We start from the raw sequence: 19158 nt of genomic DNA, 5'->3' as shown, positions 1-19158 counted from the left end.
CGTCAAGTTCTTGGTGGTGTCTTGCACATGCAGGCCTGCAGTGAATGGTAGCTAGAGGTTGAACCCTAGCCACAAAGCTAAACACAACTCAGCCATCACAGCTTCCTTGTGGCCTTGTGGGTAACTCCTTCTTGTCAGGAAACTTCAGTGAGAAATTGGGGTTTTCATTGTTTCTGAAAACTTTCTCTTCTGCTCTTTTTTAATAGTTTCTTTTCATGAGACTCTAGACAGAGTGGCAAATGCTCAGGCATCCTAATACTGACTTCTTAGTGGAAGGGAGCTGAAGGTATTAGTAGATTTAGGAGTGGGCCAGACTGTACCAGTATCACAACACACAGCCAGTTGTTCTTATTTCTCCTATGGCATCATGATTATAGAACAAACTCTGGGTCAAGGACCTAATCTCATTCAATGTTGTTTCCCCAACATTGCTGAGGACAACACTATGTACACTAACTACATACAAATTTGTTGAAAAGCACTGAAATAAAGGCACATTAAAAAAAAAAAGCAAGATTAATGAAACAGTACATGTGGATTGGGTATTACCATGTAAGCCATACTTTATCTCAGCTACCTCTCTTGAGCCTCATAGATAAGACACAGTAAGTATCATTGTCCTCATTCTATAAGTGGAAAATCTATGGCCTAGAGGGAGGGAATGACTTGCCCAAAGTCACATGGAGTGTCTTATAAGCACCAGAATAGAGCCATGACTTTCTGATATGGGTCACCAAGTTAGACAGCTCTAGGAGAGGGCATTCACCTGGACCGCAGTGTGAAGGTAGCCCTCAGAACTGTGCAGTGGGCAGGACCACATGGAATCCTGGTGCAGGGCTATTTCTGTAGTCTCAAGGCTATTGCTTCAATGTTTCTTTTTGCTCATGTCTGGCCATTCGGTTGTTTATCGCCTGTTTTAGAACTTAGCCTATTGGAGAAGGAGATAGATTTGATTTAGCCTTATAGGGTTTTATTCTTATTTAAATGCAAAGGAGAGACTCTAAGACATAAAATAATTTATTTTTATCTATTTAGTTAGTAAGTTGTTGAGCTAGACAGAAAACCAGGTCTGTTCACTTTATAACCTTTTCATTTTCTGCCACCAATGCCTCTCAAACCCAAGTCTGGGTAGACTTTGTGTCCAGAGCAGAGATTCATGAAGCCACAAAACAAACATGGCCCATGTTCCTAAAACATAAATTTTAATAAATGAGTTTGGGACATATTGTTACTTTTCATAAGGCATTGTAGAGTCTCATATTGAATACAATAATTATATTAGATGTTAAAGATGAAATGTAAGACTTGAAAAAAATGCCACACTTGCCATAGGCACCTTGGGATAGACTCACAGACATAGTTGTGATTATGCCCCACAACCCTGGTCTTTTATTTGCCTATGCAGTTATACATGCTTTGGTGGAAAGGTTGGAGAAACAACCAGGTATGCCACTCTGGTTTTCCATAATACTGAGCTGCCCCTCTTCAATCTGCACCAGAAAAGCTGCTGGTCAGAGAGTGAGTTCCACTTTCACAAATGCAAAATAGCTGCTGCTTGTAATATGTACACTTTCCATGGGTACATTTTATCTGCAGGTATGTTGGGAGAAGCATGAGAAAAGTGAGTTTTATATCTAGGCAGTGGCTTTAGCACAGAACATTGCACACAGAGCTGGTGTTCAGTAACAGAGAGTTACTTTCATTACATGATTTCCTAACCCTCAGGAGCATGATAAGAAATCACAGTGTCTTTTATAACCAAGGTCACAATCTCTATACATTACCTATATCCCAGACATTGCAGAAATGGACCCTAATGATGCCAAGACAGCATTCAGAGCTCGCTGGAGAAAGCAAATTTTCCATTATTGTTGCACTCATGTGGGCACAGGCATCAGTTTCTATATCAAAATGAACGGGGAGAAAAGAGGTCCTCGTTCATTTTTAACTGGCTCTTGTGTATCAAGTCCTCATCTCAGGTTAATGGTGGAATGTACATTCTGGCAGTGTCTTCAGTGTTAACTAAGAGCTGCAGTTAATGGTGGGACAGATGTGTGGTGTCCACCCAGAAACCTGATCTCTCCACTTACTGGACATAATGCACCCCAGGCAGCAGTAATCACAGTAATCCCAGCTGGCACGGAGAGTGCTTTTCTTCCCCCTACTCTGTTGACAATTCATTGATTTCTTCCTTTTCTAAAAGCTAGCTGGAGTACCAGCCTTTTTGAGTTATTTCCATAGAAACAATTTCTTATTGAAATTTGTGTAGTAAAACAGCGTAATGCAATCACGTTAACATAGACAATGACATGAATATAATTTTGTCCCTGCTTTTCTGGTGGCCTTTGCTCAGCACCATGTCAGTCCTTGTGGCTTTTCACCCTGAAAGAATGCAATGCTCTGGTCTAAAATGCTAAAGAGTCAGATGGTATCTTGGGTTAAAAACCATAATGCACAGGAGGCCATAAAAGGCTCAGTAATATTGAACATTAAAAAAAATGGCTTCTTGATAAAATGTATGTCATTGGAATGTACAAATTCACATTGCTGAGTGATGTATTGGGTTGGCCAAAAAGTCCGTTTTGTATTTTCCATAATATAAAAGACACATTTTTCATTTTCACCAATAACTTTATTGATTTGGATACTTTGAGTTTGTTGGATATCTCCCACATGGTATAACATTGATTGTTCTCAATTAATGTCTCAATTTGATTCCTATCAATTTCAAGTGGCCTACCCTACCATGAAGCATCATCCAGCAAGAAATCTCTAGCATGAAACTTCTCAAACCACTTCTGACACATTCAATCAGTCACAGCACCTTCTTCATATGCTGCACAAATTTTTTTTTTTGCATTTAAGTTGCATTTTTACCTTTCTTGAAATAATAAAGCATAATATGCCAAAATGTTGCACATTTTCTTCTATCTTCAGTATTAAAATAGCTACATGACAATTCACCAATTTTAATAAGCTTTTTTATATGAATGCCAATATGACCGCTGTCACAATGCAATCTAACAAAATTGTTTCAAATGAAGTTAAAGACAACTACACACTACTAGGGCCATCTTACAGGAAAAAAAAACAAATGAACTTTCTGGCCAACCCAATATAAGTACAATCATCATATGCCAGTTGCCATGCTATATTTGTTCTTTCCAAAAGCTTTGTCCTCCCATTGGTCACTCAGGAAACTCTCCTTACATTGATAAGAGTTAGTGGGGTGAGGTAGGGAGAGGCCATCAGAGGAAGAGGCGGGCATGTTGTTGCAGTCTAAGTTCACTCTATTGTTAAAACGAACATTCCTTGTTTCTATAGTTTCTATATCCCAATGTGATTCTTAAACATCAGTGGCCGGTGTGGCTCATTGGTTGGGGCATTGTCCCATAACCAAAAGGTTGTGGGTTCAATTCCTGGTCAGGACACATATCTGGGTTGTGAATTTGATCTCCAGTCCAGGTGTGTACGATAACCAGTCCAGGCACGTATATGCAGGACGTAACCAATCACTGTTTCTCTTCTACATTGATGTTTCTCTCCTCTCTCTTCCTCTCTCTCTATAAGTAATGAGGAAAAAGGTCCTTGAGTAAGGATAAAAAAGAAATTAGTGTGATTTCAGTTTCATGCTTTACTGATAGAAGATTTATTTGCTCCTAATTAGAGCAAATGTAAAATAAGGTGAAACTATAATCACTTTTAAATCTAGGACTCTTTGGTTCTTTAAGTTGTACATAGTACACAAGCAGGGAACATTAGGACTCATGATGGCTGTCACCTGAAGCAGCATGGAGTCCAGGAAGCCCTTCTGCCTTTCTCTACACATCACTAAAGAGTTCCAGGGTCTGTTCACTCTCCCTTAGCTACCCCCAGGGAAATTGGGGTAGAATGGCGGCAGAGTGAAAACTGAGATTGCCCTAAGTTTTGCACTGGAAATGAGTTGAATCTGAGGGCTGCTGTGGAACAAAAACAGGTTTAAACCATTTGCTAAGCTCTAGAGTTACAGTGGCACCTCGGTACTCATCGTTAATTCATTCCAACAAGTGGCAATCAAGTTAGGATTGATAAAGCATTTTCTTTTGCGGGGCGTTGAACAAGTTTTGGCAAGTGTGACAAGTGGTGAGCAAGTGCTAAGTGCTAAAACATTTTTTCTCATCAAAATGCAATGAGTACAAGGTTTGATGAGGTCTGAAGCTGACAATTACTGAGGTGCCCTGTAACTGGTCATAGGAAAACTCTCAGGAGTCACCCAGGAAAAGAAGAGAGTCATGGGGGTGAGCCTTTACTGGGGACATGAAGATGCTAACAGAAGACCATGGAATTGCATTCTGGACCAGAATTGCACAACTCTTAGTATTTGAAGCTGTTCTTGCTCTTCCAAATGCATTGTAATTAAAAAAAAAAAAAAGGAAGCATTGGACTAAATGTTTGTGTACCCCCCAAAAACTTATATTTTGAAAACTCACCCAGTGCCTCTTATTTGGAGATGCAACCTCTAAGAAGGTAACTGAGGGTGAATGATGTCATAGTGTGGGGCCCCAATCCAACAGGGCTAGTGTCGTTATAAGAAGAGACACTGAAGCTCACTCTCTGCCCATACACACAAGATACACAGGGCCACCTGCAAGCCAGGAGGAGAGCTCTGACCGGAAACCACACTGCCGGAACCTTGTTATCAGGCTTCAAGCCAATGTGAAAAGATAAATTTTTGTTGTTTTAGCCATCAGTCTATAGCATTTCCTTATGGTAGCCGAAGCTGACTCAGGCATATAGACTTTTCTATCTCTGAATTTGATTCCCTGTCAGACTTGAGGCAGGCTGGAAAGAATGCCATCTATTTGGAGAGCTGGGTCCTGGTGCAGACTCCAGCACTTCGCTGTGTGGCCTTGGGTAGGTCACTTTGCTTCTGGGCCTGGAGATTCCTCATCTCTTAAACTGGGATGAAAGGATATAGGTGACTTACCCCGTTATTGCAAACTCAAATATTTAATATAACAATAACATTTAATATAATTCACACACTTATTATATACTGAGCATTAGTATAAGATCTTTATTTATTTTTAATTCAGGTTTATTGAGTTATACACACAGTAAAATTCACCTTTTTTAGTGTACAGTTCTGAGTTTTGGGCAAACACTCATTTAAGTGCCACCACAGTGGGGACCTAGAACATTGCCATCACCTCACAAAATTCCCTCATGCCCCAGTAGGGCAAGTTGCTTTGCCCTAACACCAGTTCCCAACCTCTGTCAACCATAGGTTGTTTAGACCTACAGTTTCACCTTACCAAGAATGCCTTATCATATAAATGGCATCACACAATGGCACCACAGAGCTTTTCTAATATAAACTCATTTAATCTTCACAACCACATTTTGAGGTAGGTGTAATTATTATAGGATAAATAAATGTGGTTATGATATAACAAAGCCAAAAAAAGTGTTATACAAACATGAAGTATTGTTGTTATTTTTATTAATTTGTATTATTATTATTTTATGGTAAAATAAAGATAGAATTCTCAATACAAATTTTATTTTGAATTTGCCTCATCTGTTCACCTAGAATCCAAGTGTCAGGAGATAGCGATGACAGCTCTGTGACCTTTCCCTTCCAAATATGATCATTTGCCCTGTACTGGTAGGATAGGAATTTAATTGTGGAAAAAAAAAAAGATTTGCAGAAATGTTAGTAATAAGGTCCAGCATGCCCTCTCTTTGACTAATCCCAAAACACTTGGCTTGAAGTTACTAAGTCATAACCCTTCTGCTACGACCATTATGGTAAAATATAATGAAGGATTTTCTAGGCTACAAATAACAGCAACTTCAGATGTAATAATATTCAGTTCCCACTGTATGAGAGGGTGACCAAGAGGTCACCAGCACCCCTCCTGACTCAACTTGCTCTGCATTCATTCAAGACTTCTAGGCAAGGCCGGAAGGGCTGACTTTCTTCCCATGAAGTATCCCTTGGTTCAGTAGCTGTACACCACAAAAGCACCTCGTCACTCTTTATAATTGGGGAATTCTGATCTTCCTGGATGTAGTCAGAAAGTGCCCACAGTCTGACCACAGTGGTTCCAGTTTCTCCAAGGAGACTATTTTGCATAAACTGTTTCTCTCTCCTTTTTTTTAACTTCATGCTACAGGTGCAACATAATAAATAAGTAAATATGGTCCAGCTATTTATTAAAGTTTACAGCTTTCATGAATTGTTAAGGAACAGATCAAAAGAAATGCTGAAACAAAGCAATTGAGAGAAGGGTACATGAGGAGGTCTAGGAATCTCTTCAATATTTAATGCTGCCAAAAGCCTCTGACAGCTACTCATCTCTTAATGGGGTTTACCCTTTGGCCTGCATGTTTCTAAGGGAATAAAATGTTTGGCTGCCAAATAAGTTATCACTCACTCACTGAGTAAATACCACAAACTGAAAGTGGCCTCACAGGCATCATTGGTTTTGCTAGTTGAGTTTATAAGGTCCCAGATTAGCATCATGCACTTTATATCGCCAGTGGTTTCAAAGCCAGCTAGGCATTTGCTTTGGATCTACAGAAAGGCTCCAGCCTACCATTGTGTCTCTCATAAACACAGAAGGGAGATGAGACATCACCATGGAAGAATAATGAGTTGTGGTAAGGATATGCATGATCATTTGGAGAGACAAGGAAGGAATCAGGCAAGACTAACTGTAACATTGGTATTTGAAATGGGACTGGACAAAGGAGACTTGAGAGGATACTCAAAGAAATGGAAGTAGGAATGTACTGGGAATGGGCAACATTGAGAAGAAAGGATGCAGCAGAAGAAGGGAAGATGAAGGAGCAAGGAGGATGGTAGATGCATTATTTGTGAAGCCCAACAGAAAAAGGAGAGCTAACCTTGTCACCTCTATAATCTCCCAGTTACCTGGGAAATGAATTGTGCATTCATAGTTAACTTATACCTGGGGAAAAAAGATGCTTTGTATATCTGTAAAAAATGAGAAAGAACTAGGTTCTCAGCATAAATAGGGGTGGGATAGGGAGATATCTTCAGTACTGCTGGTCCACAATTCATAGCTACACTATCTCAGCAAGTCCCTTAATTTCCCTAAATCCTAGTTTTCCTATGTAGAAAAATAAATCATATTGTTTGTTGAGTGACAAGGAAATTTTCCAATTTACAACCTAATGAACAAAAGTACGCACCCAAAGAGTATTTCTTGGGTAAGAAATAAATATTGCCATTCTAGTGATTAGATGTGTTTAATTTGATTACAATATAACAAAATCATTGGTTTCTAGCACAATCCAGGATTAATTGTGTTAAATACCTTTCAACCAGGTAGATTTAAAGGATGCCCAGGACCAAGTATTTTAACTAGAACACAGTTTTTTTGTGTGTTTAACCAGATCATCTGATACATAGCACCACCAAAATTGTGAAGTGTCATGGAAATCACATGAAGAGCTAAATGAAAAGTTCTTTTCTTGGCATGTTTTAAAAACAGAACTCATTATTTTCTGTAATTTGATTTATTTTAGTCACTCTAGGATTTTTTTTTGGCCATGGGCCTCAGACATTGCTCTGGTTAGCTTTGCTGCTTTCACTATGTTACAATGACTAGCAGCCATGATGGTCATTCGGTCCTTTTCTTTTTCATGGTTTAACTTTCTTCTTAAGCCTTTGTCCTTGTTCTCTAGCCTCCTAAGATATAACATGCTAGCAACTATCTGTAGAATAATACTCCCTTTGTGTTATGCATTATGACATCTTTTTAAACTTTATTCCCAGAGTTAATAAGTTCCAGGTCTGCACCATAGATCCCCCTGTCTACTCCACAGATGGCAAACCAAGGAGTGGGATTTCTCATACAATTTAACTTTTATTCTCCATGCGAACCCCGGTATTTTGGGTTGCATTTTATTAAGAAGTTACAAATTTCATTGAATGTTTCTTATTTGTAGTGTGAAATAGGTGAGCCAGTTTCCATTTATTTAATCTAAAACTTGGTTGTATCAAGAGCTTAGAGAAGTTATTGGAGAATGAATAGGAAGGCAGCAAACACTGATCTCTTTGAAAGAATACTGTAAGATTTCCTTCCCAGTATGAGTACTCACAAGAAACCCACTTGAAGACATGATATGCTTACCAGCCATTCCCCTCAGGCCCTGCCAGACATAACTGATTAGCATCCACCTTTCTTGAGGTATGTTATCTGTTAGCAAAAAAATGGAGTGTCTGGTCTACAGTATTACCAGAGCTGTACCAAGTGGGCACAGGTCTTCCTAGTACTTAGAAAAGACACGGAGATGTAGCAGGGACAGAGAGTTCCTTGAAATGGCGGGACTTGAGCTTGCCTTTAATAGGTAGGAAGAAGATCACATTTTCTAACAGGCTTGAGTAGGTTTGACCTGGGTTAGGAGCCACAACTAAGCTTGCTGGCTGAAGACACAGGGCATGTGTTGGAGGCTGCAGAAGATGGAAACAAAGAGCAGCCCATCAGAATGAGTGCAAGATGTTCAGCAAGGGAGCATTATGTGTGTGGCTCTAGGTAAGCTACTTAAATCTTTGCACTTTGGGAGCATTGTTTGAAATATGAAGGCAAGCCAATGTCTACCCAAGAGGGTAGCAATTGGGTTCAAGAGAGATAACTGAGTGGACATTCTTTGTAAATGTGAGGTACTAAGAATTGACAGATGGTTATGGTGGCAAAGTGGTGGTGGGTAATTACAGAACTAGAACCCCAGTATCTGGGGTTAAGGAAAATAAAAATTGCAAATCTAAGTGAACTCCCAGCTAACTGGATTTCCCATCTTGATTAGTTCAATCTGGTGAGTCTTGTGAATGGCATGTGGCCTGAACCACATGGGTTACAGGAGTCTCTTCAGGCACCACAGCATAGCCGGCAGTCACAGCAGCAGTTCTGGCTCCCAATGTCATACTTGAGATTGCATTCCATGTCACAAATATTTAAGCAAGGATGTGAGGGCAAGTTGCCAAGTAGCACAATACAAAACAAATGTCTCATTGTGTTTGTTGCCACACAGTATGTGGTTTTGTGAGCTTCCAAAAACCTTCCAGAGATTGTGACTGAAATGTGACAGTAATTTGTAACAACGGTGACTATTTTTTTTTTTTTTTTTTGGTCTTCTTTTGTGACATGCTCCAAAATCCTGAGAAAGGGCTACAAAAGAAATGTTCAGAAATGTTCTAAATGGGCTTAGAAAATTTGTGAACCCTGTCTGAACTTTTATTAGATTCTCCCACACTCACCCGTTTGACATCAGAACAAGGAAAGCATTATTTATAACAGCATGTGTGAAATCCCAGAAGGGATTCTTGAAAGAATTAAAGTGAAAAATCTGTCCAAGCATAAAATAAATGATCATATGGGACAACATGTAAATCAAAATGTGAACCTTACTTTTTCTCCTTTAAAGGAAACAGGAGCTTTTCCTTTGGCCATTAGCAGTACAGGACAGAAAACCTGGTGGAGTTGGTGCTATAGTCACAGGGGCCACAGAGCACTTGTCACTGCAGTGAGGAGTACGGGAGAGTTCTGTGTTCCCGGAATGGCTGCTTTCCATTTTAAGGAAATCAGACAGTTCTATTATAGAGAAGGAAGCAATGTCTTGAAAGCATTTAGTGCATTGAAATATATATGGTCTGCTTAGGTATTAACCTTACAATAACCCTGGAAGGTATTCATTGTTACCCACATTTTATATTTGGAGAAATTATGGCACAGAGAGGTTTGACAACTAGTCAAGGTTACCCAACTAGGACATGGTACCCAGCATTTCCAATTCCATGAATTGAGTGTTGTCTACTGCATTGCAGCTGGGAATCCGCAAGGGATATGGGAAGCCTGGTATCTTGCTAGAGTAATGCATCCCAGAGTGTGTTTTTCAGCTGTCTGGTTCTAGGGGATGTTTGTAAGTGGTTCTCTATCTCTCTTCCTCTTCCCCACAAACACACTTTCAAATTAGTTTACCACCAGCATCCTTTCTGACCCGTCGTGCCTGTGTCACATAGGTTGTGTTTTAGGTGATGGTGAGTATTGTCATCGCCATCAGTCCTGTCCAGGAAGCTTCATGAGGAAAATCTGTGCTCATTGAACAGTGACTACCTGTCACTGCAGAGGTGAGAATAAAGTGAGAAAATCAAAAGCTGGTGAAAGAGAACCAGCCTCTACTTAGTATAGGAGATTTTGGTGTATTCAAAGCTAAACAGTAAAGATATGGGGACACTTTAACCCTGAACCAGCAACTTATGTTCATACTTACCAGATTTAGAGTCACTGTACAGAGAATGGAAAACAACAAAAGCACCATCCTCCTTTCACACTTGTGCTTTCTTTGAGGCTTAGGGCATTATTTGAAACCACCAAACATATTAGACATCTCTGACCTTCCCAGCTCCTTGGGCTCTGAGTTAAGCAGCATTTCTCAGGCACTGGTAGTCCACTTCCTTCCTTTAATGAGTCAGAAATGGATAAGGAAACTTATAACTGTGGCATTTGCCTCAGAACCTGAGGACTGAAAGTTGTCCATGAGGTCAAATTCCTGGTGTCTGTAAGCTCACCTGCTGACCGGTGTCAGACATGGCATTTGAGGTGGTTGTGCTAGGGTTCACCAGCATGAAAAATGAGACCTACCACCCATAGGGATACTATGCAGAAATCTGATCATGGTTGTAAAATCAGACAGCCTCAATGGGCTACAAACCTGAAAATGGAATGCTTCACTTTTTTCCAGGAAGTAGGAAATCATGGACAAGTGTTTTTTGTCAAAGTTCTCTTTGCCTGTGCTAATGCTCTTAACATTTAATGCCTCAGCCTCCATGTTTTAACTAAAATGGGCTTTTCAGAATCATAGTTATTCATTTTTTTTTTTGTAAATACGCTCAGTTGCAGTGCCCTATCACAGAGAAAATTTCTGAGCTTGGAGACCAAAAACCTGACTTCTTTGTGTTGATAGCAACCTGAACCTCAGTTACCTCATCTGTAAAGTGGAATAATTTCTGCCTTATTCATCTCTGGATTGTGGAGAAGATGTTCAAAGAAGCACTATGCACTCATCCTTACACCTTAAAATGGAGGAAAACTCTAGCCTTGCTAAGGAAGTAGAGTCACCTGGTGGGCCATTTTGGAATGAAGAGACCCCTACTTGTTATCTTGGTCAAAGTTATCTTATTGATTAGAAGGCTGAGTCATCCTCATGCCAGAAAGGATGTTTGTGTGCGTTTTTTTCTGAATGAACATCCACCTAATCATCAATTCTGTTCCTATCCAGTTTCAAGAGAGAATTGCACATATAAAAGATTTGTTGACCATTCTTTGCCCTCTGTCTCTGGTGCTTGAGATTATAAAGAAATCATATTTTCCTTGTGTGTTTATAAACAATTAAAATTAATAAATTCAAATAAAGGAAAGGGAGCAAAATGTCCCCCACATCTCCCTTCCATATCTTTTCCTTTGATGGTGGGAAGTTGGTTTGGGGATGACTAATGCCTCCTTTTTCACCCCTTTCCTGCCAGGTTGGGGGCCACACGATGCTGCCCATTCGCTGGATGCCTCCGGAGAGCATCATGTACAGGAAGTTCACCACAGAAAGTGACGTTTGGAGCTTGGGGGTCGTGTTGTGGGAAATCTTCACATATGGAAAACAGCCCTGGTACCAGCTGTCCAACAATGAGGTGTGCAGTGGGCTGGGTGAGACCTTCCTAAAGGGCTGACACTGAGAGGCACTCTTTGGCCAGAAGTTAGGACATAATATAATGTGGGTTTGTTGGGTACAGCACTTCCCAAATGGCTTCCTGGGTACCTAAATGTCATGGCCAAAGTACAGTCACTCTCAAAATTTAAGAGTTCTAGAGAAGGAAAAGCAGTGTTTGCTGACACACTTGGCATCCTCTAGTGATGGGACTGAGGAATCACTTTGTGCTGCTCATCTAGCAAATTAATAACATATGTTACAATCTAGCATGCTTAGAGCACAGCTAGCTATTGTGTATTACTCCAATAAGGGCTCAAGTTTCTTTCCTTTTTTGCATATTTCACTACAACATGCACTTCTAGTGAAAAACTCATTTTGTTTTCCAATTCTAATCCTTTTGCAAATATGTCCATATTTGAGGCATAGCTTCAAGCACCTCACATCTTCAGGCCCAAATCTCTCTTTTACCCAAATTCATTATCCAAAATGAACACTCATTTCTCTACTCCGAGAGTCCCTCATCAGTCAACACCATGACACAAAGGTGACCTAGTTTCCATCTTGGGCTGGTAAAACTAAAACACATTGGAATTCTGCGGGGAAGTTTGGGATCACTCATAAAGGCAAGTTGTTTTTCCACTAGTCTGGTGAAATCAGTGTGCTTGAAAAGTGGGTATATACAATTAAGCATAATATATGAACCTATAATAATTGCTCTCTTCTTTCTGAAAAAAAACAAACAAACACTGAGTGGGTTTCTTTAAAGCAACCATTTCTTTGTGCTGACGTTTATTTTATCTGTATTGTTTTTCCTCTTGTCTGATCCCATCTTTGATCTCCATCCAGGTGATAGAGTGCATCACTCAGGGCCGAGTCTTGCAGCGACCTCGAACATGCCCCCAGGAAGTCTACGAGTTGATGCTGGGGTGCTGGCAGCGAGAGCCCCACATGAGGAAGAACATCAAGGGCATCTACACCCTCCTTCAGAACTTGGCCAAGGCATCTCCGGTCTATCTGGATATTCTAGGCTAGGGCCCTTTCCCGCAGACCAATCCTACCCAAAGCACCTCCTCAGATGGGCCAAGAGGGTGAACGTCTTTTAACTGCTGCTGGATACCATCAATCTGCTGTTCTCTACTCTGACAGTATTAACAACAAAGACACCAAGAAGCTTTCAGAGGGAAGCAATGTGTACTTCTCCATCCGTAGACACAGTATGGACTTCTTTTTGGCATTATCTCTTTCTCTCTTTCCATCTCCCCTGGTTCGTTCTCTAGTTTTTGTTCTGTTTTTTATTTGTTCCTTTTTTTGTCTTCCCTGCTTCACAGTTCTTACCCTTTCTTTTTAATCGATCTGGCTTCTGCATTACTCTTAACTCTGCATAGACAAAGGCCTTAACAAACCTAATTTGTTATATCAGCAGACACTCCAGTTTGCCCACCACGACTAACAATGCCTTGTTGTATTCCTGCCTTTGATGTGGATGAAAAAAAGGGAAAACAAATATTTGACTTAAACTTTGTCACTTCTGCTGTACAGACATCGAGAGTTTCTATGGATTCACTTCTATTTATTTATTATTATTACTGTTCTTATTGTTTTTGGATGGCTTAAGCCTGTGTAAGAAAAATGAAAACTTGTGTTCAATCTGGGAAGCCCTTTAATTTGGGAGATTAAAACCAGAGAGAAAGAAGATTTACTATAAACCACAATATGGGAGGAACAAAGGCAACCATTGGGATCAGCTGGCGTCAGTCCCTGCTTAGGAAAAACCCAGCAACTGTTAGCTGGGAGGAATGTATTTGGCACCTTCCCTTGAGGACCGTTCTGAGGAGTAAAAAGACTGTTGAACTCTGTGGCATGGACTTTTCATTTCCCATCACCAGAAACTCTAGAGTATAGTAGAGAGAAAAAAATGGCTTCCGTGAGACACAAGATGGTACATCACATGCTCAAACAGTCTTGTCTTTGTAGGTCATGGTAATAGCACTGGTATGTTCTCCAAGTGTTATCCAATGATCCTTTGTCAAGTTCTGTTGAAAATAGGTGGATTCTTGTCCAGAGATCATTTCAGGGTTGGGTAGGAAAGCCAAGGACTTGGAAAAGATAGGACAAGCTATACATTTGGAGGCAAGCTTCTCTTATATTGAACTTCTCAGATAGCTCTACCCTCCAACCCCTACCCGCCACCCACCTGTCCTTCTAACTGTGCAAGCAAAATTGTGCATGGTCTTCGTCGATTAATATCTTTTGTGCAGAAACTACTGCTCCAGACGTTGTGCCCCTGATATGTAGAACAGATTTATAAAAGGCATAACTTATATAATTAGGGAAAGCTAATGGAGTTCATTAGCCAAGTATAAATGTCTCTGGGCTGTAAGGTGGTGATGGGTTTTAACAAATATGGACACTGAAGCCTGGATGTCCTTATGCACGTCAACCCCACTGTGAAACTGTGGGACTGTGGGAAAGGCAAAGTCAGTCCCTGAGGGAAGGAAACCTCATCTCTGGGGATATCTTATGCATTGATGTTCAGTGTACACAGGCCAAGTCCTTGCTGTGGGCTCTGGTTGGGAGAGTGGTTTCATTCCAAGTGTACTCCACTGTCAGCGTGCTGTTTTGTTTTCTTCACTCCATTAAAAGAAGTAAAATTAAAAATTAGGCACAGCATGCCAATGGAAAGCTATGCCCAGACCAAGCTTTGGAGGTGTGCTTCTGGGCACAGTCACAGGTTTTGTGAAATGAAGTTGTAAATTTAAATAAAAATTTACAGTTATTTGGATGATCAGGTATACCAAGGAAGAAAAATACTTCTGTTCCTCAAGAAAACTTGCTACCCTCTGTGAGGGGAATTTTGCTAACTTGATATCTTTATAACACAAGCCAGATTGAAAGGGAATAATTTTAATTCATCCTAAGTCATTTTATTTCACATTTGTTTCTGAAGGTGCAATTGTTCTGTTTAGGTTTTGCTTGTGCCCTTAATCACTGGAACACCTTATTTTCCATTATAGGGTTTGAAAGCCAGTTCTCAAAAAAAAAAATAAAAAACAAAACAAAAATATCAATTAACAGAGAACAAAAGGAAATCCATTAGCATCTGCAGCGAAGTGAAGTGGGCCAAGACAAATAAGACAAACATTACTGTCCCTTCAAGTTCTGCACTGGCCAATGAGAAATGGGAGTTGAGTTGATTGTTCTCTTTGTCAGTGAAAAAAAAAAACAACCCTCCAGAATACATATAATAATATAATGAAAGCCATATCTCCATGATATATACCTGCATGTATATATCCTATTAAGGACCCATGGTACTGTTAAAACACTGTGGCACTCTGTGAAGCAGTAAAAAGGGGCAGATTTGTACAACATTTTTCTAGATTCCATCAGCGATGACCTGAAAACCTACGCAGGTTTGCCTTTCAGCGTGACTGGCTGGCTGCTCTGGGGGAAGACGCTGCAACTTACTTGTTTTACTTTAACAGAGGGCAAAGGAGTCAGTGCTTTAAAGGATCACATCTGAGGAGGGCTGTGAAGTTTTAGAGCAAGGATTTGTTTAAGGCGAATGAGAAGATGGGAGCATTCCATTCCATTCCAGTGTTGTTTTCCTCTGGAGGAAAAAAGCAAAAAAATAAAAACAAAAGCTAACAAAAAAAAACTCTCCTTACCTTTTGACAAGTCCCTCAAGGTCTTGAAATGAAAGGTCCTATGCAAGTGCAAAGATTTATAGTTATTTATATTGCTGATTATTATTTTTCTTCTGTTGTCTCAAGAGTATGTACTGATTTCAACAATGTCTTGCATTGAAAGAATACCAGATTGCTTTTATAGTAGTTGACTGAACCACAGAGTATCTTCAAATGCCCCACATTGGTCCTCCACAATCTCTTCTTGTGCTGTTCTCATTTTTAGAAAAGGAGCAACCTCACTCTAAAACATGATGATCACAGAATACGGCCTGCCATCAGATTCAGTACAAAGTCCAATAGTGGTGACAGTCATAATTCTCTAGCCCAGACTCTGGCAATCATTTTCATGAACAAGTTGTGTCATAGTTTTCCAAGCAATTTTTACAGATGTTAGCAAATTATTCTCGTTTTTTTTAATAGGCTAGGAAATTGAGACTTGGGGAAGTTAATGGCATGCTAGAAATCTCCAGGCTAGCTTCTGACACCACTGGGACTAAATCTAAATGTTCTGACTCTGAAGTTCATGATTCAGTCCGCTAGACACTCCAATCCAGGGAGGAAAAATGCTAACAAGTTCATGAAGCAGGATATGAAGTTAGAACAAAATGAAGCACATGAGATGACAAGAAGCTGAGATATCGTGACATATAACTATGCTCATAGCTTCAGCTAAATCCTTGTACACTGAACTAATGTCATAATCAGGCTTATTTAGACAATATTTTGAACTACGCTATAAAGGATTATATCAGAATTCATATTACACTGTGTTCACATCAACACTTCCTGTGGTATGTTTATGTATTTATATGTTATAAATACTTGATTTATACATATACATAAACACATACATAATGTGTTTGTGTGCCTATGTATAAATTTATAGGCATACAATGATAGAGATAATTATAAGTAGGGTGCAGTATGAATAATTTGCTTAAAATCTGCTAAATAACCAAAACTTTTGACATCATTTGCCATTAGTGTTTCCATTCCCCATGTGGATAGGAATACACTGCACTTCTCAATTCTGTGCAGTACTAGATGGGTGGAAGACCTAGTTAAGATATTGTGCTTCCCAAAACAACTGACTCAAAGCCATCCCACCATACTGAGTCCTTTCTCTGGCTCCTTGCAAAGGAAAATGTGAACTGAATTAGATCTCCTTATGTAAAGGTCCAGGAAGTGAAAAATAGATATTTTTTTCTTTTTTTTTTTTTTTTGCACATTTGTATTATGCTTATCTTGTTCCACTATGACTCCTTTATACCTGTGTTTAGAGTTCAAGCATTCCAGAGGACAGCAGGAAGGTTGAGAGCCCGGTGTCTCAAAGGCCAATGGGGATAATTCTGAGACCCCACAGTGAGGTGAGCAACTCTGAGGAATTCCCACACCCAAGTGGGAATGCAAGCAACAACAATGTACAAAGCTGTCCTTTTCAAAGAGCCATGACAAAAGGAGCCCCTGGTCAGAAATAGACCTTTTATCTCTTTCCTTTTGCAAACTGGACTTTCTACGATGCCAACAGCATTAAATTGTATCTCTAATTAGTTAAATGACTGCATATACACACCACCAATTCTCTCTCTCTCTCTTTTTTTCCTTCAAATGGAGGACTTTTATTTCCAATATTGAGCTTTGGTTTGGCCCTCTATCACTGTTACACAAAATTTCATGAGAGGGATGGCTGGTGATCCAACTCCTTAGATGGCTAAATGAGCATTTAAAGCAATTTCTACACAATGCATCGTTGTGGAATGCAGAGACACCAAGGTTGTGATACCAAATGTTATTCTAAAGAGTTAGAGGTGGGCAGGATTTGCAGTTAAATGTGACAACAACAATGAGCATTTCCTTGTTGTTAAGGCAGGAATGAATCACTACTTCTTGAGTCAAAGGTTATTCAATATCTTTAGGTTTTGAATTTTGTCCCTTTCTCTTCCCTTTACATTCATGTATCTATCTATCTATCTATCTATCTATTTATTTATTTATTTATTTATTTATTTCATTTATCACAAACACAAAGCAAAGCAAAAAAAAAATTATGTGTATACATGTTGCAGGCAAAACACTGTGAATTTCACAACAGCAACCAAGCAACTATTTTGCCATCTTACCATACATCTCAGGAGATGAAATGGGAAAACATGGGATGTCATTTTTTTAGTCTATGCATTCTAGGCCAGGTCCGTGTTTGTTTTATTTCTTTGGTCTGTGCATTCATAAAAATGATCTTGAGTGAAGGTTGGCTGAACGTGGAACATGCCAGAGCAAGCATCATAAAAGTTGCTAATACTCATGTGTTTGAACTGGAAAATAAAAAATGGAGAACATAAAATGAAATGTAAAGGCCTACATCTTGCAGCTTGTATATCTTACTATTGCTTTAAAAATGTATAAAACTGCTGGAAATGTTTTAAATACAAGGTCTTTGAATCAAATGTGGATTTCAATATGTCATCTCTTGACAAATGACCAAATTATGGTAAAATATTGCTCCCTGCCGTTGATCATTATCTGTCACTTACAAATCTGCCAAGAGATGTGGACACTCTCTGCATTTGCTTCTGTACATGGAGAGATGTTTGTATATATCCAGGCCATACACACACACGCACACACATACACACACAGTTTAATATCTCTGAAGATATATTGCCCCTTAAATTGTGACCTGGTATTTGGAACTCTTTCTTTGCTTTATTTTCTTTTAATGTGACGTCTCTGTGCTGATACTTACTGGTTCCTGTTTTGCAATCTGTTTTGAGGTCCATTGCTTTACTAAGACCCACTGCATCTTGGCTGATTTCAAAGTGACACCAGAATATCAGTGTTTAAAAATAAAAAAGTTTTGTTTGTAAATCATGTGACCAGCTTCTCTCAACCTGACATGGGAAGTCTCTTGTACTACAGTGTATTTAATAAAAATGATGTCTTACAATAAATAACATCCTCCAAAAGAGAGACTAAAAATGACATGATTACTTTAAAAATGTATAGACTTTTCATAAGGCATGGCGTGCTCTTTTTTCCTGTCTCTCTGTATTTTAGATATAATCACTATAGATGTTTGAAGTGTTCATTAGTTGAAAGTAATAACTGTAAATAGGCTTCAGTACAAGTTCCCTGGCTGATCCTTCCTCAACCTGTTACTTTCAACTTTTATCTTGGATAACTAGAACATTACTGTCCAATAGAACTTTCTGCAGTAATATAAACGGTTCATCTACACTATCCAGTATGGTAGCCACTGGTCACATGGGGCTAGATTGCAGTTGAACTATGGCCAGTGTGACCGAAGAACTAAATTTTAAATTTTATTTAATTTCAACTAGCTTACAAGTAGCCACATGTGGCTCATGGCTACCATGTTAGACAGCATGAAGAGAGAAGTTAGAATCACCATGGTTTCTGAGATCAGACCTGAGAAACCTGCCAACAGAAATGTTGGGTCTCATGGCATTCTAGGGTTTTTAGTCAGTGCTGAGGATCAGAATAACCCACAAGCAGAGCAGTGAAATTAAAAATGCCACAGTCCCTTGGCCTCTCTGTTAGCCAGCGTTTTCAAAATCATAAAAGTGAAAGAGGACAAAATAAGGGTGGTTCAGTGGGTCTCTTAGCCTGTCTCTTCTTTGCCATCCGAGTGGTCCACCCACCCTTCTATTTCTCAGTATGGCACAGTTGTATTTCCCAGCATCTAACCTCTTTCCCTTGACCTTTGAGAGACACAAGGGACATCTCAGCAACATTCCCA

General features: G+C 39.5%; 1 protein-coding gene across 3 annotated transcripts in view; it reads left to right on the top strand.

The window, feature by feature from the left end:
- Window positions 1-18284, top strand: part of NTRK2 (neurotrophic receptor tyrosine kinase 2) — a 330058-nt gene extending 311774 nt beyond the window's left edge. For all 3 annotated transcript variants that reach the window (XM_054582954.1, XM_054582952.1, XM_054582953.1), the window contains 2 exons: window positions 11534-11692; window positions 12559-18284. In XM_054582954.1, the coding sequence (XP_054438929.1) occupies window positions 11534-11692; window positions 12559-12744 (345 nt within the window). In that variant the 3' untranslated portion in view covers window positions 12745-18284. The remainder of the gene's footprint in view (window positions 1-11533; window positions 11693-12558) is intronic.
- Window positions 18285-19158: the final 874 nt, after the last annotated feature.

Source organism: Pteronotus mesoamericanus, unplaced genomic scaffold (genome assembly GCF_021234165.1).
Source record: "Pteronotus mesoamericanus isolate MK-2021 breed Mesoamerican mustached bat unplaced genomic scaffold, CSHL_Meso_final contig_73, whole genome shotgun sequence".
In the NCBI taxonomy this organism is placed as follows: domain Eukaryota; kingdom Metazoa; phylum Chordata; class Mammalia; order Chiroptera; family Mormoopidae; genus Pteronotus; species Pteronotus mesoamericanus.
This window is presented reverse-complemented; position numbering and strand designations above follow the sequence as displayed.